Source organism: Bombina bombina, chromosome 4 (genome assembly GCF_027579735.1).
Source record: "Bombina bombina isolate aBomBom1 chromosome 4, aBomBom1.pri, whole genome shotgun sequence".
Classification (NCBI taxonomy): Eukaryota; Metazoa; Chordata; class Amphibia; order Anura; family Bombinatoridae; genus Bombina; species Bombina bombina.
In genome coordinates, this window is record NC_069502.1 from 373,417,905 (window position 1) to 373,442,117 (window position 24,213).

The 24,213-nt window shown below is 42.4% G+C and overlaps 1 protein-coding gene across 1 annotated transcript in view; it reads left to right on the top strand.

Annotated features, from left to right (window-relative positions):
- ECT2 (epithelial cell transforming 2) overlaps positions 1–24,213 on the top strand; it is an 847,530-nt gene that overhangs the window by 246,605 nt on the left and 576,712 nt on the right. Inside the window, exon 10 of the mRNA XM_053711823.1 lies at positions 3,644–3,774. Within this exon, the coding sequence (XP_053567798.1) occupies positions 3,644–3,774 (131 nt within the window). The remainder of the gene's footprint in view (positions 1–3,643; positions 3,775–24,213) is intronic.

The window sequence follows — 24,213 nt, forward strand, 5'->3', positions numbered from 1 at the left end:
ATCTGTGGACTCATCGTATCGAAAAAGAAATACATTTATCAGGTAAGCATAAATTTCCTTTTTAATTTTTTTTTGTGCAAAACTATACATGTTTACAAAAACACTACCGGATGGGCTATATAAATGGATCATCTACAAAACATTTATGCAAAGAAAAATCTAGTGTACAATTTTCCTTTAAGGGAACAGTAAACACTTTGATATTATAATATAAAATGCTTAATTACGCACAGTAAAACAACTTTGCAATATATTTTAAAGTGATGGTAAACTTCGGTGATTCCATAAACAATATTTGTAATTAATCATTAAATGAGTGCACTTTCATTCATTTAAATAAATGTAGACACTTCATTTTTAAAATTCACCTTTAGTGTAGTTAAAGTTACATTAAACACAAAATTTTACTTTCATGATTCAGACAGAATACAATTTTAACCCCTTAATGACCGGACCATTTTTCAATTTTCTTACCATTAATGACAATGGCTATTTTTACATTTCTGCAATGTTTGTGTTTAGCTGTAATTTCCCTCTTACTCATTTACTGTACCCACACATTATATACCGTTTTTCTCGCCATTAAATGGACTTTCTAAAGATACCATTATTTTCATCATATCTTATAATTTACTATAAAAATAAATATAAAATATGAGGAAAAATTGGGAAAAAAAACACACTTTTTCTAACTTTGACCCCCAAAATCTGTTAAACATCTACAACCACCAAAAAACATCCATTCTAAAAAGTTTCTAAATTTTGTCCCGAGTTTAGAAATACCCAATGTTTACATGTTCTTTGCAAGTTATAGGGCAAAAAATACAAGTAGCACTTTGCTATTTCCAAACCACTTTTTTTCAAAATTAGCGCTAGTTACATTGGGACACTGATATCTTTCAGGAAACCCTGAATATCCCTTGACATGTATATATTTTTATTTAGAAGACATCCCAAAGTATTGATCTAGGCCCATTTTGGTATATTTCATGCCACCATTTCACCGCCAAATGCAATCAAATAAAAGAAATTGTTGATTTTTTCACAATTTTTTTTTCACAAACTTTAGGTTTCTCGCTGAATTTATTTACAAACAACTTATGCAATTATGGCATAAATGGTTGTAAATACTTCTCTGGGATCCCCTTTGTTCAGAAATAGCAGACATATATGGCTTTGGCGTTGCTTTTTGGTAATTAGAAGGCCGCTAAATGTAGGGAGCTTTTAGGTTTAATTTTAGCTTTAGTTTAGTGTAGTAGTCAACCCCAAGTATTGATCCAGGCCCATTTTGGTATATTTCATGCCACCATTTCACTGCCAAATACGATCAAATAAAAAAAACTGTTAAATTTTTCACAATTTTAGGTTTCTCACTGAAATTATTTACAAACAGCTTGTGCAATTATGGCACAAATGGTTGTAAATGCTTCTCTAGGATCCCCTTTGTTCAGAAATAGCAGACATATATGGCTTTGGCTTTGCTTTTTGGTGGTAATAAGGCCGTTAAATGCTGCTGCGCACCACACTTGTAATATGCCCAGCAGTTAAGGGGTTAATTAGGTAGCTTCTAGGGTTAATTTTTAGCTTTAGTGTAGAGATCAGCCTCCCACCTGACACATCCCCCCCCATGACCCCCCTCAAACAGCTCTCTTCCCTCCCCCACCTCACAATTGTCATCGCCGTCTTAAAGTGACAGTCTACACCAACATTTTTTTTATTTAAAAAGATAGATAATCCCTTTATTACCCATTCCCTGTTTTTGCATAACCAACACAGTTATATTAATATACTTTTTACCTCTGTGATTAACTTGTATCTAAGCCTTTGCAGACAACCTCCTTATCTAAGTGCCTTTGACAGACATGCAGTGTAGTCAATCAGAGAAGACTCCCAAATAACTTCACGGGAGTGAGCACAATGTTATCTATATGACACATGTGAACTAGCACAGTCTAACTGTGTAAAACTTTCAAAATGCTCTGAGCTAGGAGGCGGTTTTCAACTGTTTACAAATCAGTTTGAGCCTAGCTAGGTTTAGCTTTTCAAAAACACCACCAAGGGAACAAAGCAAATTTGATGATAAAATTAAATTGGAAAGTTGTTTAAAATTGCATGCCCTATCTGAATCATGAAAGTTTAGTTTTGACTAGACTGTCCCTTTAAGTACTGGCAGAAAGTCTGCCAGTACTAAAATAAAAAGCATTTATTATTTTTTTTTTATTTTTTTTTCATACAGTGTGCAGTGATGGATCCCCCTTACCCCACAACCTCCCTGATCCCTCCCATACATTTCCCTAACCATCCCCATCTACCTATTTGCCGCCATCTTGGGTACTGGCAGCTGTCTGCCAGTACCCAATTTGCCCCCAAAAATTGTTTTATTTTACTTTTTTATATTAAAAAATTGTTTTTCTGTAGTGTAGCAGGCCCCCCCCTGAACAATCTACATACCTCCCCCTCCCAGATCCCTTACTAAACAACTGAGACACCACTTAATCCCTTTCTGCATCGGTGGGTAAAATAGGGGATTGCAGTGATGCCTCAATATTGAGGCATCACTACAATCCCTTGGAAGCGATCATGATCGCTTCCAGCACTTCAAACAACAGAGGACGTGCCAGGTACGTCAATTGTCGTTAAGGGGAGTTTTTTCTATGACGTACCTGGTACGTCCTCTGTCATTAAGGGGTTAAACAACATTCAAATTTACTTCTATTATCTAATTTGCTTCATTCTTTAGATATCTTTTGGCTCACCTATGTGCATTACCTCATGCGATTGTTAAAAAAAAATAGTATCTATGTGCAGCCACCAATCAGCAGCTACTAAGCCTATATAGATATGCTCTTCAGGAAAGAATATCAAAATAATTAAGCAAATTAGATATTAGAAGTAAATTAAAAAGTTGTTTAAAATGGTATACTCTGAATCATGACAGATTTTTTTTTTTTTGGGTTCAGTGTTCCTTTAAACATAGCGCCGTTCCTCCTCTCGCAACTCATACTCTTTGTGTCTTCAAAGACTAATCCGGGTCTATCCATTTGTAGCCTGGCCCCTTTGGCATCCAGCTCGTGAACATTAGTGCCCCCCTGTTTTGTATGCGCATACAAAATAGGGGGGCGTTAATGTTCACGAGCTGGATGCCAAAGGGGCCACGCAACAATTGGATAGACCAGGATAAGTCTTTGAAGACACAAAGAATATGAGTTGCGGGTGGAGGAACTTTGCCCCCAAAGTCTAAAAATGTTAGGTTTTCCAGTCCTGTAAACAAACTGCAGAAAGCCGGTTTAAGCCTAACCTTGCTACACATCTATCCCTAATTTGCAATCTATTTCTTTATTTTTGCTGAAGCCAAATAATGGAGATTTTGTTGTCATTTCCAGACTCGAGCTTGGATTGGCTCCTCCAAATAAGGAAAGTAGTAGGTGGAATTTAACCTTGGTAAAAAGAATGAAAGAATTGCAGGAAACGGTGTTCATATACCGAAATGTTAATCTACTGGGAAATAGCAAAAAAAAGTTTCAATTCCCCCCCCCCCCAACCCTTCTTATCTACCCTTATTTTCACAAAAACCAGTCTTTATTATCTAATACTCATTTCATGTGTTTTTTTTTTTTTTTTTTCTCCTCTACGTAATATATAGTGAATTCAAGGCAACGGATGATGCATTCAAAAATGAATTCAAGGTTCTTCCATTTCAAGACTGCATATTAAGCTTTCTTGGTTTTTCTGAGGAGGATCGTGTCAGCATGGAGCAAATGACTGAAATGCAAGGTATTAAAAGCCAGCTAATGTCTTATAATATTTGCTGGGGACTTTTTGTCTATTCTTACATCATCTTTGTTTCTACAGTTTATAAAACTAAACCCTCTGTATTCCAGTTCAGACTTTCATTCATGTATTCAGTAAAAGATAACATTTAAGTTTTCGGAACTTTTAAAGCTTTGTCAAATTATGTTAAGGATTCCGTTGATCAACATTAGATCTAAATTTTTAGCTGTCGTGTAAGCATATTGTCACCTAAATGTACTGTGAAAATGCTTCCCCTTTAATATTTTTCCAAATATCAATTTTACCTTTTGAATAGTGTAATACATATTTTCTTTTGTAAAAACGAGGAGAGTCCATAGCATGATAAATTTCCTGCCGCTAGGAGGACAAGAACCCTCATAAGAGCTTTAATCCTTATCCCTCCCACCTCTTTTCCCCACTGTTTGTTCTTGGCGTTTAAAGGGGGGAAAGGTTGAGAGGTGTAAGCAAGATTTTATTATTTTCTATCTATAGTCATTTATTGGAAGCTCAGACCTGACTTGAGACCCAGTACCCCTCTACCATCTTTACTCAGGGAAGATTTCAGGATAATTTCTCCAATATTCTGAGGGAAGCAAGGTTAAAGGAATGCCTCAATTATGGCATGTCCGTGCTCTCACGGGTAAATCTCTCAGCCAAAATTGCCCTCAGGTGTCATGCAGACCCTGTCCCTTAGCTTCCACCTGAGGGGTTGTTGGTATATCTGCAAGTATCCAAGGAAAAAGGAATTGCCCAGCACAGACTGTAACCAGGTACACGCTACTGGGGTCCTGCACATGCCCCACAACATAAGACCAGCAATTCAAAAAGTAGCAGCACCACTTGGTCATATTCAACAATCTTTTATTGAGACATCACACACAAAAACAAAACAAAAACATAGCTCAACGTTTCGGTCAACACCTGACCTTAATCATGTTGTAACATGATTATTAAGGTCAGGTGTTGACCGAAACGTTATGCTGTTTTTCTCCAACATTGGTGTGTCCGGTCCACGGCGTCATCCATAACTTGTGGGAATATTCTCTTCCCCAACAGGAAATGGCAAAGAGCACAGCAAAAGCTGTCCATATAGTCCCTCCCAGGCTCCGCCCCCCCAGTCATTCTCTTTGCCGCTCTGAACAAGTTGCATCTCCACGGAGATGGTGAAGAGTATGTGGTGTTTAGTTGTAGTTTTTTATTCTGCTATCAAGAGTTTATTTTAAAATAGTGCTGGTATGTACTATTTACTCTGAAACAGAAAGAGATGAAGAGTTCTGTTTAAAAGAGGAGTATGATTTTAGCAGCAGTAACTAAAATCAATTGATGTTCCCACACAGGACTGTTGAGCTGAGAGAACTTCAGTTGGGGGGAACAGTTTGCAGACTTTTCTGCTCAAGGTATGACTAGCCATTTTTCTAACAAGACTGTGTAATGCTGGATGGAAGGCTGTCATTTTTCCCTCATGGGGATCGGTAAGCCATTTTCTTAGACTCAAACAGAATAAAGGGCTTATTATGGGCTATAAACTGGTGGACACTTTTAGTGGCTAAATCGATTGCTTTATTTAAGTATTATATGCAGTTTGAAGTGAATTTCACACTTTTTTAATATTGGGGAACGTTTTTAGCGCCAGGCACTTAAGACACCTTCCTAGTCAGGAAGGGCCTTTCACTGTAGTAGGCAGAGCCTCATTTTCGCGCCATTATTGCGCAGTTACTTTTGAGTACAGTACATGCAGCTGCATGTGTGAGGGTCTGGTATCCACTGAAAACGTTCCTAGAAGGCTTCAATTGGTATCGTATACCCCCTGGGATTGGTGAAGTCGCAACAAAGGCTGTGGCTGGGACTTTAGGGGGGTTAAAATTGCAAACGGCTCCGGTTTCCACATTTTCAGGGTTAACAACTTGAAAATTGGGGTGCAATACTTTGAATGCATTAAGACACTGTGGTGAAAATTTGGTAAAGATTGGATAATTCCTTCATAGTTTTTCACATATTCAGTAATAAAGTGTGCCCTGTTTAACATTTAAAGAGACAGTAACGGTTTTGTTTTAAAACGTTTTTTTGTGCTTTATTAACCAGTTTAAGCCTGTTCCCCCTTCAAATATGTGTGATAATTGTGCCATAGCGTCCAAACAAAGTAAGGACAGTACTGTCACAAATAGTAAGGTTGCCCAGGATGATTCCTCAGATGAAGGAAGTAGAGATAGTTCTACATCATCTCCTCCTGTGTCTATACCCGTTATGCCCGCGCAGGCGACCCCTAGTACTTCTAGCGCGCCAATGCTTGTTACTATGCAACAATTGACGGCAGTTATGGATAACTCCATAGCTAATATTTTATCCAAAATGCCAGATTGTGACAATCTGGTCATCCCAGAAAAATTGTGCAAGATGGACAAGTTCCTAGAGGTCCCGGTGCACCCTGATGCCTTTCCGATACCTAAACGGGTGGCGGACATAGTGAATAAGGAGTGGGAGAAGCCAGGCATACCTTTTGTCCCTCCTCCTATATTTAAGAAATTGTTCCCTATGGTCGACCCCAGGAAGGACTTATGGCAAACAGTCCCTAAGGTCGAGGGGGTGGTTTCTACACTAGCCAAGCGCACGACCATTCCTATTGAGGACAATTGTGCTTTCAAAGATCCTATGGATAAAAAATTGGAGGGTTTGCTTAAAAAGATTTTTGTACAGCAAGGTTACCTCCTTCAACCTATTTCGTGCATTATTCCTGTCACTACAGCAGCGTGGTTCTGGTTCGAGGAACTGGAAAAGTCGCTCTGTAGGAAGACTCCGTATGAGGAAGTCATGGACAGAATTCACGCACTTAAGTTAGCTAATTCCTTTATTTTAGACTCCGCTTTGCAGTTAGCGAGGTTAGCGGCGAAAAATTCAGGGTTTGCAATTGTGGCGCGCAGAGCGCTCTGGCTAAAGTCTTGGTCGGCGGATGTATCTTCCAAGACAAAATTGCTTAATATCCCTTTCAAAGGTAAGACCCTTTTTGGGCCAGAATTGAAAGATATTTCAGACATCACTGGGGGAAAGGGCCATGCCCTCCCACAAGGATAGACCTTTCAAGGCTAAGATTAAGTCCAATTTTCGTTCCTTTCGCAATTTCAGGAACGGACCGGCTTCCAACTCTGCAGCCTCTAGACAAGAGGGTAACACTTCCCAGACTAAACCAGCTTGGAAACCAATGCAAGGCTGGAACAAGGGTAAACAGGCCAAGAAGCCTGCTGCTGCTACCAAAACAGCATGAAGGGGTAGCCCCCGATCCGGGACCGGATCTAGTAGGGGGCAGACTCTCTCTCTTTGCTCAGGCTTGGGCAAGAGATGTTCCGGATCCCTGGGCACTAGAAATAGTCTCTCAGGGTTATCTTCTGGAATTCAAGGAACTACCCCCAAAGGGAAGGTTCCACATGTCTCACTTATCTTCAAACCAAATAAAGAGACAGGCATTCTTACATTGTGTAGAAGACCTGTTAAAGATGGGATTGATACACCCAGTTCCAACTGTGGAACAAGGTCAGGGGTTTTACTCAAATCTGTTTGTAGTTCCCAAAAAAGAGGGAACTTTCAGACCAATTCTGGATTTAAAAATTCTAAACAAATTTCTCAGAGTTCCATCGTTCAAAATGGAAACCATTCGAACAATTTTACCTACAATCCAAGAGGGTAATTTATGACTACCGTGGATTTAAAGGATGCGTATCTACATATTCCTATCCACAAAGATCATCATCAGTTCCTAAGGTTCGCCTTTCTGGACAAACATTACCAGTTCGTGGCTCTCCCATTCGGGCTAGCCACTGCTCCAAGGATTTTCACAAAGGTGCTCGGGTCCCTTCTAGCGGTCCTAAGACCAAGGGGTATTGCAGTGGCACCTTATCTGGACGACATTCTAATCCAAGCGTTGTCTCTTTCCAAAGCAAAGGCTCATACAGACATTGTTCTAGCCTTTCTCAGATCTCACGGGTGGAAGGTGAACGTAGAAAAGAGTTCCCTGTCTCCGTCGACAAGAGTTCCCTTTTTGGGAACAATAATAGATTCTTTAGAAATGAAGATCTTCCTGACAGAAGTCAGAAAGTCAAAGCTTCTAAACGCTTGTCAAGTTCTTCACTCTATTCTGCAGCCTTCCATAGCTCAGTGCATGGAAGTAGTAGGGTTGATGGTTGCAGCAATGGACATAGTTCCTTTTGCTCGAATTCATCTTAGACCATTACAACTGTGCATGCTCAAGCAGTGGAATGGGGACTATACAGACTTGTCTCAAATGATTCAAGTAGACCAGATGACCAGAGACTCACTCCGTTGGTGGTTGACCCAGGATCACCTGTCTCAGGGAATGAGTTTCCGCAGACCAGAGTGGGTCATTGTCACGACCGACGCCAGTCTATTAGGCTGGGGCGCGGTCTGGGATTCCCTGAAAGCTCAGGGTCTATGGTCTCGGGAAGAGTCTCTTCTCCCGATAAACATCCTGGAACTGAGAGCGATATTCAATGCTCTCCGGGCTTGGCCTCAACTAGCGAAGGCCGGATTCATAAGATTCCAGTCAGACAGACTGTAGCTTACATCAACCATCAGGGGGGAACAAGGAGTTCCTTGGCGATGAGAGAGGTGTCCAAAATCATCAAATGGGCGGAGGATCACTCCTGCCACCTATCTGCAATTCACATCCCAGGAGTAGACAACTGGGAGGCGGATTATCTGAGTCGTCGGACTTTCCATCCAGGGGAGTGGGAACTTCACCCGGAGGTGTTTGCCCAGTTGACTCAATTATGGGGCATTCCAGACATGGATCTGATGGCGTCTCGTCAGAACTTCAAGGTTCCTTGCTACGGGTCCAGATCCAGGGATCCCAATTCGACTCTAGTGGATGCATTAGTGGCGCCTTGGTCGTTCAACCTAGCTTATGCGTTTCCACCGTTCCCTCTCCTTCCCAGGCTTGTAGCCAGGATCAAACAGGAGAAGGCCTCAGTGATTCTGATAGCTCCTGCGTGGCCGCGCAGGACTTGGTATGCAGACCTGGTGAATATGTCATCGGCTCCACCATGGAAGCTACCTTTGAGACAGGATCTTCTAGTACAAGGTCCATTCGAACATCCAAATCTAGTTTCTCTGCAGCTGACTGCTTGGAAATTTAACGTTTGATTTTATCCAAGCGTGGGTTTTCAGATTCAGTGATAGATACTCTGGTCCAAGCCAGAAAACCTGTGACTAGAAAGATTTACCATAAAGTATGGAAAAAGATATATCTGTTGGTGTGAATCCAAGGGATTCTCCTGGAGTAAGATTAAAATTCCTAGGATACTCTCCTTTCTCCAAGAAGGTTTGGATAAGGGATTGTCGGCGAGTTCTCTAAAAGGACAGATTTCTGCTTTATCTGTCTTGTTACACAAACGACTGGCAGCTGTGGCTGATGTACAAGCTTTTGTACAGGCTTTGGTTAGAATCAAGCCTGTTTACAGACCCTTGACTCCTCCCTGGAGTCTAAATTTAGCTCTTTCAGTTTTTCAAGGGGTTCCGTTTGAACCCTTACATTCCATAGATATCAAGTTACTATCTTGGAAAGTTTTGTTTTTGGTTGCTATTTCTTCTGCTAGAAGAGTTTCTGAATTATCTGCTTTGCAGTGTGACCCACCCTATCTGGTGTTCAATTCAGATAAGGTTGTTTTGCGTACCAAGCCTGGTTTTCTTCCAAAAGTGGTTTCCAACAGGAATATTAACCAGGAAATAGTTGTTCCTTCTTTGTGTCCGAATCCAGTTTCAAAGAAGGAACGTTTGTTACACAATTTAGATGTAGTCCGTGCTTTAAAGTTCTATTTAGAAGCAACAAAGGATTTCAGACAAACTTCTTCTTTGTTTGTCGTTTATTCTGGTAAGAGGAGAGGACAAAAAGCTACTGCTACCTCTCTTTCTTTCTGGCTGAAAAGCATCATCCGATTGGCTTATGAGACTGCCGGACAGCAGCCTCCTGAATGAATTACTCACTCTACTAGGGCTGTGGCTTCCACATGGGCCTTCAAGAATGAGGCTCCTGTTGATCAGATATGTAAGGCAGCGACTTGGTCTTCTCTGCACACTTTTGCCAAATTTTACAAATTTGATACTTTTTCTTCTTCGGAGGCTATTTTTGGGAGAAAGGTTTTGCAAGCCGTGGTGCCTTCCGTTTAGGTAACCTGATTTGCTCCCTCCCTTCATCCGTGTCCTAAAGCTTTGATATTGGTTCCCACAAGTTATGGATGACGCCGTGGACCGGACACACCAATGTTGGAGAAAACAGAATTTATGCTTACCTGATAAATTACTTTCTCCAACGGTGTGTCCGGTCCACGGCCCGCCCTGGTTTTTTAATCAGGTTTGAAAAATTTCTTTCTCTATACACTACAGTCACCACGGCACCCTATAGTTTCTCCTTTTTTTTTCTCCTAACCGTCGGTCGAATGACTGGGGGGCGGAGCCTGGGAGGGACTATATGGACAGCTTTTGCTGTGCTCTTTGCCATTTCCTGTTGGGGAAGAGAATATTTCCACAAGTTATGGATGACGCCATGGACTGGACACAATAAAATGTTGTTGAAGCTTACCAAGTGGTGCTGCTACTTTTTGAATGGCTGGACTCATATCCTCAAGTATCTTCTGCAGTATACTTGCTTGCACTGGATTTACTCTACTGGATCAGCATTCTGTGAGGGAGAAAGGCCTCAGGAAGCTGGTAAGATACAATGGAGGGGTGCTGCAGTCAAGGTTAGTGACTCAGACACTAAACACAGCCCAGGAACTATCCCTTTACATAGTTAAAAACAATGAGTTTTCTCTTGCAAGGTGTATCCAGTCCACGGATTCATCCTTACTTGTGGGATATTCTCATGACCCAACAGGAAGTTGCAAAGAGAGCACACAGCAGAGCTGTCCATATAGCTCCCCCCTAGCTCCACCCCCCAGTCATTCTCTTTGCCGGCTCTGGCAGCAGGGCCTCTCTACGGGAGGGTAAAGTGAATGTGGTGTTAGATTTGTAGTTTTATATCTTCAATCAAAAGTTTATTTTTAAATAGTACCGGTTTGTGCTATTTACTCTCTGGCAGAAATGTGATGAAGAATTCTGCTGAGAGGAAAATGATTTTAGCATGTTGTAACTAAAATCCATTGCTGTTCCCACACAGGACTGAGGAGTCCCAGAAAACTTCAGTTGGTGGGAACAGTTTGCAGGCTTAACTGCATTAAGGTATGTTTTTCTAGTCAAGACAAGATGATAATAGAAGACTGACAAGAATCCCCACGTGGGAAGGGTAAGCCATGTTCTGAGACTCAGTATAGAACTGAAGGCTTATTTAAGAGGGCTCAATAGGCTGGTTGACACTGTTGCAGGGCAATCGATTATTTTATTCAACAAAATACTCATTATAGACACTTTTTAAACACTTGTTTATTTCGGGGGTTTTATTCCACATGGCATTATTTTAGTCACCTAAAATGGGGATTTTGAAGGCCTCACAACTCTGGAGTGGGAGGGGCCTAATGTCGCGCCTCAGTTGGGCAGTTAATCCTGACAGATTGCTCATGCTGCTTCACATGGAGGGTTCAGAGACTGTTTGAGGACTTCCAGAGGCTTGACTTTCACAAAACTAATCCCTAAGGGCAGGTAGGGCCACGGCAGGCTGCTGTGGCAAGGTGCTGTAGTTTATTATCCGGTTGCAGACTTCAAACTGCTCCGGTTTGGGCATTAAAGGGTTAATCAGGCTGAAACTTGCTGTGCAATCATATCGAAGCATTAGGCACATACTGTAAAAATTTCAAGTGATTTGGTTCATTTTTCACAGATTTGTGAAATTGTGTGCGCTTTTTACTTCTTAAAGGCACAGTACCGTTTATTTCAAATTGTATTTTTTGTTGATTAAAGTGTTTTCCAAGCCTGCTTGTGTATATTACTAATCTGTTAAACATGTCTGACACTAAGGAAAAGCCTTGCTCTATGTGTTCAGAAGCCATGGTGGAACCCCTACTCAAAATGTGTCCCAAGTGCACTAATGTGTCTATACCCTTTAAGGATCATATTGTGTCACTTAAAAATATAGCCCTAGATGATTCCTTGACTGAAGGTAATGAGGATAGTCCGCCTTCCTCTCCCCATGTGTCCTCACCAGTTACGCCCACTCAAGCGATACCTAGTACCTCTAGTGCATTGGCACCTATTACATTGCAACAACTAGCGACAGTCATGGATAATTCCCTTGCGGCATTTCTATCCAAACTGCCAGTTTTCCCTAAAAAGTGCGACAGCTCTGTTTTAAGAACAGATGAGGAGCAATCGGAAGCTTTGGGAGGTTTATCTGATGTACCCTCACAACACTCTGAAGTAGGGGCGAGGGATGTGATGTCTGAAGGAGAAATCTCTGACTCAGGAAAGGTTTCTCAGTGGGCAGAATCAGATTCACTAGCGCTTAAATTTAAATTGGAACACCTCCGCGTATTGCTTAGGGAGGTTTTATCAACTCTGGATGATTGTGACCCTATGGTGGTCCCAGGGAAATTGTGTAAAATGGACAAATATCTAGAAATCCCTGTATACACTGATGCGTTTCCGATCCCTAAGAGGGTGGCGGATATTGTTGCTAGGGAGTGGGAGAGACCAGGTGTACCTTTTTGTTTCCCCCCCCCCCTATCTTTAAGAAAATGTTCCCCATAACTGATCCTAGGCGGGACGCGTGGCAGACGGTCCCTAAGGTAGAGGGGGCAGTTTCAACACTAGCCAAGTGCACAACCATCCCAATTGAAGACAGTTGTGCTTTTAAAGATCCTATGGACAAAAAGTTGGAAGGTTTACTAAAGAAAATATTTGTTCAACAAGGTTTCCTTCTCCAACCTATTGCCTGCATTATTCCTGTAACTACTGCAGCGGCTTTTTTGTTTGAGGCACTGGAGGAGTTGCTCCAGAGGGAGACTTCATATGACGAAGTCATGGATAGAATTAATGCTCTAAAGCTGGCTAATTCATTTATCACAGATGTCGCTTTGCATTAGCTAAGTTAGCGGCGAAAAATTCTGGTTTCGCCATTATGGCGCGCAGAACGCTTTGGCTCAATTCATGGTCGGCTGACGTGTCGTCCAAAACAAAATTGCTAAATATCCCTTTCAAAGGAAAGACCCTTTTCGGGCCTGAGTTGAAAGAGATTTGGGATATCACCGGGGGAAAGGGCCATGCTCTCCCGCAAGATAGGCCTTTTAAGGCTAAAAATAAGGCTAATTTTCGTTCCTTTCGCAACTTCAGGAGCGGTCCTGCTTCAACCTCTGCAACCGCAAAGCAAGAGGGTAACTCTTCAGAGCCCAAGGCAACCTGGAAGCCTTTGCAGGGCTGGAACAAGGGTAAACAGGCCAAGAAGCCTGCAGCTGCTACTAAGACAGCATGAAGGGGTAGCCCCCGATCCGGGACCGGATCTGGTAGGGGGCAGACTCTCTCTTCGCTCAGGCTTGGACAAGAGATGTTCCCGATCCCTGGGCATTAGAGATTGTTACTCAGGGATATCTTCTAGAATTCAAGGACTCCCCTCCAAGGGGAAGGTTCCACATTTCTCGTCTGTCTTCAGACCAGACAAAGAAAGAGGCGTTCTTACGCTGTGTAGAAGATCTACTCAAGATGGGAGTGATATACCCAGTTCCAATTGCAGAACAAGGACTGTGTTTTTAATCAAACCTGTTTGTGGTTCCCAAAAAGAAAGGAACTTTCAGACCAATCCTGGATCTAAAAATTCTAAACAAATTCCTCAGAGTTCCATCATTCAAGATGGAGACCACCGAACAATTTTACCTATGATCCAGGAAGGTCAATATATGACTACCGTGGATCTAAAGGATGAGTACCTACATATTCCTATCCACAAAGATCATCATCATCAGTTCCTAAGGTTTGCCTTTCTGGACAAGCATTACCAGTTCGTGGCTCTTCCCTTCGGGTTGGCCACCGCTCCCAGAATTTTCACAAAAGTGCTAGGGTCCCTTCTGGCGGTATTAAGACCGCGGGGCATTGCAGTAGCACCTTATTTGGACGACATCTTAATACAGGCGTCATCTTTTCCCAGAGCCAAGGCTCATACGGAGATTGTTTTGGCCTTTCTAAGGTCTCACAGGTGGAAGGTGAACATCGAAAAAAGTTCTCTGTCCCCGCTCACAAGGGTTCCCTTCCTGGGAAAAATAATAGACTCGGTAGAAATGAAAATATTTCTGACGAAGGTCAGAAAGTTAAAGCTTTTAACTACTTGCCGAGTTCTTCATTCCATTCCTCGGCCATCTGTAGCTCAGTGTATGGAGGTAATTGGATTAATGGTAGCGGCAATTGACGTAGTCCCTTTAGCTCGAATACATCTCAGACCACTTCAACTGTGCATGCTCAAACAGTGGAATGGAGATTATGCAGATTTGTCCCCTCAGATACAACTGGACCAGAAAACCAGAGATTCTCTTCTCTGGTGGTTGTCTCAGGATCACCTGTCTCAGGGAATGTGCTTCCGCAGACCGGAGTGGATCATTGTAACGACCAACGCCAGTCTGTTAGGCTGGGGCGCGGTCTGGGACTCCCTGAAAGCTCAGGGCCTATGGTCTCGGGAAGAGTCTCTTCTCCCGATAAACATTTTGGAACTGAGAGTGATATTCAACACGCTTCAGGCATGGCCTCAACTAGCGGCGGCCAAATTCATCAGATTTCAGTCGGACAACATCACGACTATAGAGTACATCAATCATCAGGGGGGAACAAAGAGTTCCTTGGCGATGAAGGAAGTAACCAATATAATCAGGTGGGCGGAGGATCACTCCTGCCATCTATCTGCAATTCACATCCCAGGTGTAGACAACTGGGAGGCGGATTTTCTAAGTTGTCAGATTTTTCACCCGAGGGAGTGGGAACTCCACCCGGAGGTTTTTGCTCAGCTGACCCAGCTATGGGGCATTCCAGAATTGGATCTGATGGCGTTCCGTCAGAACTCAAAGCTTCCTCTCTACGGATCCAGGTCCAGGGACCCCAAGGCGGCCTTCAATCTGGCTTATGTCTTTCCACCGTTTCCCCTTCTCCCTCGTCTGGTAGCCAGAATCAAACAGGAGAAGGCTTCGGTAATTCTGATAGCGCCTGCGTGGCCACGCAGGACTTGGTATGCAGACCTAGTGGACATGTCATCTGTCCCACCCTGGACACTGCCGAGGCAGGATCTTCTAATACAGGGTCCATTCAAGCATCCAAACCTAGTTTCTCTACAGCTGACTGCTTGGAGATTGAACGCTTAATTCTATCTAAGCGTGGTTTCTCTGAATCGGTTATAGATACTCTGATCCAGGCTAGAAAGCCTGTCACCAGGAAAATTTACCATAAGATATGGCGGAAATATCTTTGTTGGTGTGAATCCAAGGGTTACTCGTGGAGTAAGATTAGGATTCCCAGGATATTGTCTTTTCTCCAAGAAGGATTGGAGAAAGGCTTGTCGGCTAGTTCCTTAAAGGGACAGATATCTGCTCTGTCTATCCTTTTACACAAGCGTCTGGCAGAGGTACCAGATGTTCAAGCGTTTGCTCAGGCTTTAGTCAGAATCAAGCCTGTCTATAAACCTGTGGCTCCGCCATGGTGTCTAAATTTAGTTCTTTCAGTTCTTAAAGGTGTTCCGTTTGAACCTTTAGATTCCATAGATATTAAGTTATTATCTTGGAAAGTTTTTGGTAGCTATATCTTCTGCTCGAAGAGTTTCAGAATTGTCTGCTTTGCAGTGTAATTCACCCTATCTGGTGTTCCATGCAGATAAGGTTGTTTTGCGTACCAAACCTGGTTTTCTTCCCAAAGTTGTTTCTAATAAGAATATTAACCAGGAAATCATTGTTCCTTCCCTGTGTCCTAATCCAGCTTCAAAGAAGGAATGGCTATTACACAATCTTGATGTGGTTCGTGCTTTGAAATTCTGTTTGCAAGCAACTAATGACTTCAGACAAACATCATCCTTTGTTTGTTGTCTATTTTGGTAAGTGGAGAGGTCAGAAAGCGACTGCTACCTCTCTTTCCTTTTGGCTGAAAAGCATCATCCGATTGGCTTATGAGACTGCTGGACAGCAGCCTCCTGAACGAATTACAGCTCATTCCACCAGAGCTGGGGCTTCTACATGGGCTTTCAAGAATGAGGCTTCTGTTGAACCGATTTGTAAGGCAGCGACTTGGTCTTCACTGCATACTTTTGCCAAATTTTACAAATTCGATACTTTTTCTTCTTCGGAGGCTATTTTTGGGAGACAGGTTTTGCAAGCAGTGGTGCCTTCCGTTTAGGTTACCTGTCTTATTCCCTCCCTTCATCAGAGTCCTAAAGCTTTGGTATTGGTATCCCACAAGTAAGGATGAATCCGTGGACTGGATACACCTTGCAAGAGAAAACAGAATTTATGCTTACCTGATAAATTACTTTCTCTTGTGGTGTATCCAGTCCACGGCCCACCCAGGCAATTAAGTCAGGTTGAAATTTTTTTTTGTTTAAACTACAGTCACCACTGCACCCTATGGTTTCTCCTTTTCTCCTAACCTTCGGCTGAATGACTGGGGGGTGGAGCTGGGTGGGGGAGCTATATGGACAGCTCTGCTGTGTGCTCTCTTTGCCACTTCCTGTAGGGAATGAGAATATCCCACAAGTAAGGATGAATCCGTGGACTGGATACACCGCAAGAGAAAGTAATTTATCAGGTAAGCATAAATTCTGTTTTTTTTAATTTATTTTTTTATTACTCCTTAGCATCTCTCAGTATGTTTTTAGACCTTGGTTCACTATTTTTACTCTCAGAAAAAAAGCTACACTGTCTCTATAAGATAACCTCTATTTGCCATATGCAGTTAGCAGTTCAGTTCATGATGAATGTGTTTAGGTTAAGGGACACAAGGGGGATCCGGGGGGGGGGGGGGGGTTATTTATTCAATAAATTAGGTTAATGGCATTTATTTTCTCACAGGTCTTAGCTTGCACATTGTTCTGGACTTTGGCTCCACCCCCTTTGGTGCCCTTTCTCTCCCTCATTGGATCTCCAAGTGGCTGGAGATTTATTCTGGGACTGTCTCCAGACCTTGCAAGCTATCTTGGTCCAGTTCTAACCCTTTATTTGCCCTCAGTATTGCTTATTATTTTGCAGTCATGTCTGCATCCCCCCCCCCCCCCACTTGATTTGGCTGACCCGATAGAAGGGGCTGCTGGGGAACATACTGCAGCCCAAGAACTTTTTTGCAGTTCATTTTCCCGGTTTGTTATGCAAAACGGTTCCAGTGGACAAAATTAATTAGTTTATGTACTTATTGTTTCCCTTATCTCCAATTTGCAAGCCATAATCCTGTCCGTATGGCACCTGGCAGACAGTACCCATGTCTGTTTTTGTGGACCAGGGGGATTCCAATGACTTTTCTCCAGGGCCTAAATCAAGTCTTCAAAAGGCAATGACAGAGATTTTAGCAGCAGTCCTCAAACCAAGTAAGCGTAAGCAAAAATCAGTCGATTTTACCTTGTGCTACCTTTAATATGCAGGGTCCTACCCCCAGACTTACCCACCAACCTTACAAAACTCTAACTTTCCTGTGTCTGTCTGAGGGTGAAGTCTCCCCTGAAGACCTTTATCCTATACCTGAGGCTGATTCCTCTTTAGATTTAAAGTGGACCATATCCACTTCCTACTTCAGGAAGTTTTTAAAACCCTTTTTCTATCACAACTGAATCCACAGGATTCCAAACCTGTAAATAAGATAAAGTTTTTTCTAAAGCTCCGCCTAAAGTGCCTAAGGCTTTTGAAGCACCAGACTTGGTTACAGACTACATAGCCAAAGAATGGAAGAAACAAGGCATTCCTTTTGCACCTTTTAAATAGGTTCAAAAGAATGTATCCACTTTCAGAGAATAATCTATCAGCCAGGGAAGTAGTTCCTTAGGTTGATGGAGCCATTTGCACCTTAGCTAGACACACTACTATACCTATGGAGGATATTTCTTCGTTTAGGGACCTAGTGGATTGCAAATCTGTGTCATTGCTTAGGAAATTATTCTCCCAATCGGCCCTTCAGCTTAAGTCTGTGACACACTGCTAGCGATGCGGCGTGAGGCGAAGCAGCTGCTTCGCGTCCCATCGCTTCTGAAGTTCAAATATTTCAACTGAACGATCAGCTACGTGACCTGATGCGGCTGAGAGCGCAGAGATTAAAAGGCAGGACACACTGAGCGCTCACAGCTGCATAATCACGCTGTGCATCGCTTGCAGTGCGTCACAGCCTTTAGACCTGCAGAAGCAATCGCCTGTGTAACCGCTGTGGCGTCCTTCTGGTGTGTTTCTCTGATGTTTTCTGATCAATCATCTGAGGATATTACCAACTGCTTTTTAAGTCCTTAAAATAGCTAATGATTTAATTAGTGATGCCGTTTTTGACATCAAAATGTCAAAAATATGTATTTTCTTAGAGCTTTATAGCTTAATTCTTGTTCAGCTGACATGGTTTCTAAGAAGTAGTCTTGCCAATCCCTATTTGAAGTGAATATTTTTTGGATCATAATTAGATTCTATGATCAAAACTAACACGGGGGAAAACGGGCTTTTCTACCTCAGAACATGAAAGCGGGTAGTACAAACACAAATTGTTTTAGTTCCTTTTGCTCCCCTAGAGACCAGAATCCTCCAAACCTGGGAGCCAGAATATTTTTGGTCTAAAAACAAACGGATCAAAAAGCCCAGCTCAAATCAGAAATCTGTCTGAAGAGATGGCCACCTGTCCAGAAGATCTTCTGGTAGGGGGCACACTGGTTTGGTTTCAGAAGGCCTGGTCTTGCTCAGTTCTGAATAACGGAGTCCTCAATATCATATCCCAGGGTTATTGCATAGGTTTTCGCATCAGACCTCCCTGGCTGCCTTTGTTAAATGTGCTCAAGACTTAAAGGATATGTGCGTGATCCTACTTATTGCAATATCTCAACAGGGTCAAGGTTTCTTCTCCAACCTCTTCATTGTCCCACTTAAGGCACTTATTGTCCTACCCTGGACTTAAAAACTCTGAACAAATTTGTTTAAGGTATTCTCTTTGTAAAAGGAAAATGATCCGTGCCATCTTCCCTTTAATTCAGTAGGGTCAATTTTATTACAACTATTGCTTTAAAGATGCATTTCTGCATTTTTCAATTCACAAGGATAGTTTCTAAAGTTTGCTTATCTCAACTAGCATTACCATTTTGTGTCCCTCTCCTTCGGTCTAGCTACAGCTCCTTACATCTTCACAAAGGTATTTGGGACTCTCTTAGCAGTGATCAGAGCCCAGGGAATATCTGCTCCTTATTTGGATATCTTGGTCCAAGCTTTGTCTCTTCTCTGTCTACTGCTCATACCCACAGAATGATATCTTTCCTTCAGGAACCTGAATGGGAAATCAATGTCCCCAAAAGTTCATTATCGCCAACGACAAGGGGGTGTGTGGATTTTTTTTTTCTTCTTCTTCTGGGCGTGATAATAAACGATTCAAATTTGCTTTTTTTTTTTTTCCCCTCACAGAACTTTGCAAAACCAAGCTTCAGACTGCCCTTTTTTCCTACATATGGCTCATTCTGCATCTTTTTCACAATGTATGGAAGTAGTGGGTCTTATGGTAGCAACGTCAGATGTGGTACCTTTTTTGCTTGCTTTCATATTCATCCTCTCCAGTTGTCCATGCTTCATTCAATAGTGGTCAAAGGATTGTTTCCATCTGAAAAAACAAATAGAACTAATTTTTTCAGTCAAACAATCTCATAGTGGAGGGAAAGTCCCTATATTAAGCTTTTTTTCTTCGGCTTATCTGGACCGCAGTCTCTACGGACACAAGTCTGATGGTTTGGAGCACTGTTTGGTTGTCTTGAAGGGTGCAGGCAGTATGGTTACCTATCAACATCCTAGAACTTTGTGCAATTCTTCGGGACCTTCAATCTTGGTCCCTTCTCAAACAGGAAAAATTAAATTCCAATCGGACATCACTGCCGTGGGGAACATCAATCATTGGGGATTGGCTCGACGTCCCTTAGCTATGCGAGAGGTATCTCACATTTTGTCTTTAGCAGAGAAAACCACTGCATCCAATCAGCCATTCACATTCCGGTAGTGAACAATTAGGAAGAAGATTACCTAAGTAGTCAGTCCGTCAATCCAAGGGAATAGTCTCTTCATCAGGGTGTGTTTGATCAATTTAGTTCTGATTAAACCTCAAAAATCTGGTTTATTGCTTCAGGTCATGAGCTCACATAAGATGCTCTAGTCTGGCCTATCTATTTCCTCTGGTTGATTCTTACAATGACTCTTGGAAGAAGAACAAATGAATTGGCTTCGGTATTTCTCATATCTCCGAAGTGACCCTGCAGAACTTGGTATGCGGACCTAATATAGATATCATCTCCTAAATGAGCTCTACCCCTAAGGAAAGATCTGCTGTCTCAAGGACCCTTGTATCTTTTGTATCTCAAATGTCTGAATTTAATGGCCTGGAAGTTAAACGACTAGTTCGCAAAAACAGAGGTTTCTCAGATTCTGTTATCTCTACTTTACTGCAAGCCAGAAAACCTGTCGCAGAGAAAATTTATCATAAGATTTGGAAAGCTTACTTAGGTGTTCTAATCTGGAGGTTTCTCTTGTATGTCCCTTAGAATCCCTTGAATTCTTCAGTCCATTCAACATCTACTAGATAAGGGGTTATCGGCTAGTTCTTTTAAATGGTCAGATTTTGGCATTCTGTGTTTTTTTTTTTTTTCTCACAAAAAACTGGCCAAATTACCTGATGATCAAAGTTTTGTCCAAGACTTGGTGAAAATTCATCCTGTTATTAGACTCATTTCTCCCTCTTGAAATTTTAATCAAATTCTGTTCTGAACTTATGCACTCCTTGGACCTCAAGTTATTGTCATGGAAGGAACTCTTTCTTCTGTCCTTTTCTTCAACTAGAGGAGTTTCTGAATTATCTGCCCTGTCTTCTGTTAACCGCTTCTTGATTTTTCATCAAAATAAAGCCATCCTCTTCACTAAATATAAATTTCTACCGAAGGTAGTGTCTTCAGACAATATTAATCATGAAATTGTTGTTCCAAATCCTTCATACCCTAAGGAACACCTACTTCACAATTTGAATGTAGTCAGAACCTTAACGTGTGCCTGTAACATGGACTCTCAGCTTGGGTATTGTAGGTTACATATTATGGACGCCTATGGACTCTCCTCATCTTACAAAAAAAACAGATTTTATACTTCTCAATTAATTTTTTTCTTTTGGTATGAGGAGAGTCCATAGAACCCACATGCATTTATACTAGATGGATGATAGAAAGGGTAGGAAAGACATAAAACAGGAATAGGAGGTGCAAATAAGATCTATCTCTCTGCTCGGCTATATGTAAACTGAGTGGGGAGAGGAGATGGGAGGGTTCTTGATCTCCTAGTCGGCTCTCCTCATCCTGAAAGAGAGGAATATATTGGTAAGTATAAGTTCTGTTTTTTGTGTAATAGAAATTTTCATTTCTCCAACATAGGTGTGTCCGGTCCACGGCGTCATCCTTACTTGTGGGATATTCTCTTCCCCAACAGGAAATGGCAAAGAGCCCAGCAAAGCTGGTCACATGATCCCTCCTAGGCTCCGCCTACCCCAGTCATTCTCTTTGCCGTTGCACAGGCAACATCTCCACGGAGATGGCTAAGAGTTTTTTTGGTGTTTAAATGTAGTTTTATTCTTCAATTAAGATGTTTGTTCAGCAAGGTTACCTTCTACAACCAATTTCATGCATTGTTCCTGTCACTACAGCAGCGTGTTTCTGGTTCGAAGAACTAGAAAAGTCGCTCAATAAAGACTCTTCATATGAGGAGGTTATGGACAGAGTTCAAGCACTTAAATTGGCTAACTCTTTTATCTTAGACGCCACTTTGCAATTAGCTAGATTAGCGGCGAAAAATTCAGGTTTTGCAATTGTGGCGCGCAGAGCGCTTTGGCTAAAGTCTTGGTCAGCGGATGTGTCCTCCAAGAACAAGTTGCTTAACATCCCTTTCAAAGGTAAAACGCTATTTGGCCCTGACTTGAAAGAGATTATTTCAGACATCACTGGGGGAAAGGGCCACGCCCTTCCTCAGGATAGGTCTTTTAAGGCTAAAAATAAAACAAATTTTCGTCCCTTTCGCAGAAACGGACCAGCCTCAAATTCTACACCCTCTAAGCAAGAGGGTAATAGTTCTCAAACCAAACCAGCCTGGAGACCGATGGGTCAGACTCTCTCTCTTTGCTCAGGCTTGGGCAAGAGATGTTCAGGATCCTTAGGCGCTAGAAATAGTTTCTCAAGGTTATCTCCTGGAATTCAAGGAACTACCCCCAAGGGGGCGGTTCCACAGGTCTCAATTGTCTTCAAACCAAATAAAAAGACAGGCATTCTTACATTGTGTAGAAGACCTGTTAAGAATGGGAGTGATTCATCCTGTTCCATTAGGAGAACAAGGGATGGGGTTTTACTCCAATCTGTTCATAGTTCCCAAAAAAGAAGGAACATTCAGACCAATTTTAGATCTCAAGATTCTAAACAAATTTCTCAGGGTTCCATCGTTCAAGATGGAAACCATTCGAACAATTCTTCCTACCATCCAGGAAGGTCAATTCATGACCACGGTGGATTTAAAGGATGCGTATCTACATATTCCCATCCACAAGGAACATCATCGGTTCCTAAGGTTCGCCTTTCTGGACAAGCATTACCAGTTTGTGGCACTTCCATTCGGATTAGCCACTGCTCCAAGGATTTTCACAAAGGTACTAGGGTCCCTTCTAGCGGTGCTAAGACCAAGGGGCATTGCAGTAGTACCTTACTTGGACGACATACTGATTCAAGCGTCGTCTCTGTCAAAAGCAAAGGCTCATACGGACATTGTCCTAGCCTTTCTCAGATCTCACGGGTGGAAAGTGAACATAGATAAAAGTTCTCTGTCCCCGTCAACAAGAGTTCCCTTCTTGGGAACAACAATAGACTCCTTAGAAATGAAGATTTTCCTGACAGAGGCCAGAAAATCAAAACTTCTAAGCTCTTGTCAAGTGCTTCATTCTGTTCTTCTTCCTTCCATAGCGCAGTGCATGGAAGTAATAGGTTTGATGGTTGCGGCAATGGACATAGTTCCTTTTGCACGAATTCATCTAAGACCATTACAACTGTGCATGCTCAGACAGTGGAATGGGGATTATACAGACTTGTCTCCGACGATCCAAGTGGATCAGAGAACCAGAGATTCACTCTGTTGGTGGCTGAACCTGGACAACCTGTCACAGGGAATGAGCTTCCGCAGACCAGAGTGGGTCATTGTCACGACCGACGCCAGTCTGGTGGGCTGGGGCGCGGTCTGGGAACCCCTGAAAGCTCAGGGGCTATGGTCCCGGGAAGAATCTCTTCTTCCGATAAACATTCTGGAACTGCGAGCGATATTCAATGCTCTCAAAGCTTGGCCTCAACTAGCAAAGGCCAAATTCATAAGGTTTCAATCAGACAACATGACGACTGTTGCATATATCAACCATCAAGGGGGAACAAGGAGTTCCCTGGCGATGGAGGAAGTAACCAAGATAATTCAATGGGCGGAGAATCACTCCTGCCACTTATCTGCAATCCACATCCCAGGAGTGGAAAATTGGGAAGCGGATTTTCTGAGTCGTCAGACTTTCCATCCGGGGGAGTGGGAACTCCATCCGGAAATCTTTGCCCAAATAACGCGATTATGGGGCATTCCAGACATGGATCTGATGGCCTCTCGTCAGAACTTCAAGGTTCCTTGTTACGGGTCCAGATCCAGGGATCCCAAGGCGACTCTAGTAGATGCACTAGTAGCACCTTGGACCTTCAACCTAGCTTATGTATTCCCACCGTTTCCTCTCATTCCCAGGCTGGTAGCCAGGATCATTCAGGAGAGGCCTTCGGTGATCTTGATAGCTCCTGCGTGGCCACGCAGGACTTGGTATGCAGACCTGGTGAATATGTCATCGGCTCCACCATGGAAGCTACCTTTGAGACAGGACCTTCTTGTTCAAGGTCCATTCGAACATCCGAATCTGGTTTCCCTCCAACTGACTGCTTGGAGATTGAACGCTTGATTTTATCAAAGCGTGGGTTTTCAGATTCTGTAATAGATACTTTGATTCAGGCTAGAAAGCCTGTAACTAGAAAAATTTACAATAAGATATGGAAAAAATATATCTGTTGGTGTGAATCTAAAGGATTCCCCTGGAACAAGATAAAAATTCCTAAGATTCTATCCTTTCTACAAGAAGGTTTGGAGAAAGGATTATCTGCAAGTTCTCTGAAGGGACAGATCTCTGCGTTATCTGTTTTACTTCACAAAAGGCTGGCAGCTGTGCCAGACGTTCAAGCGTTTGTTCAGGCTCTGGTTAGAATCAAGCCTGTTT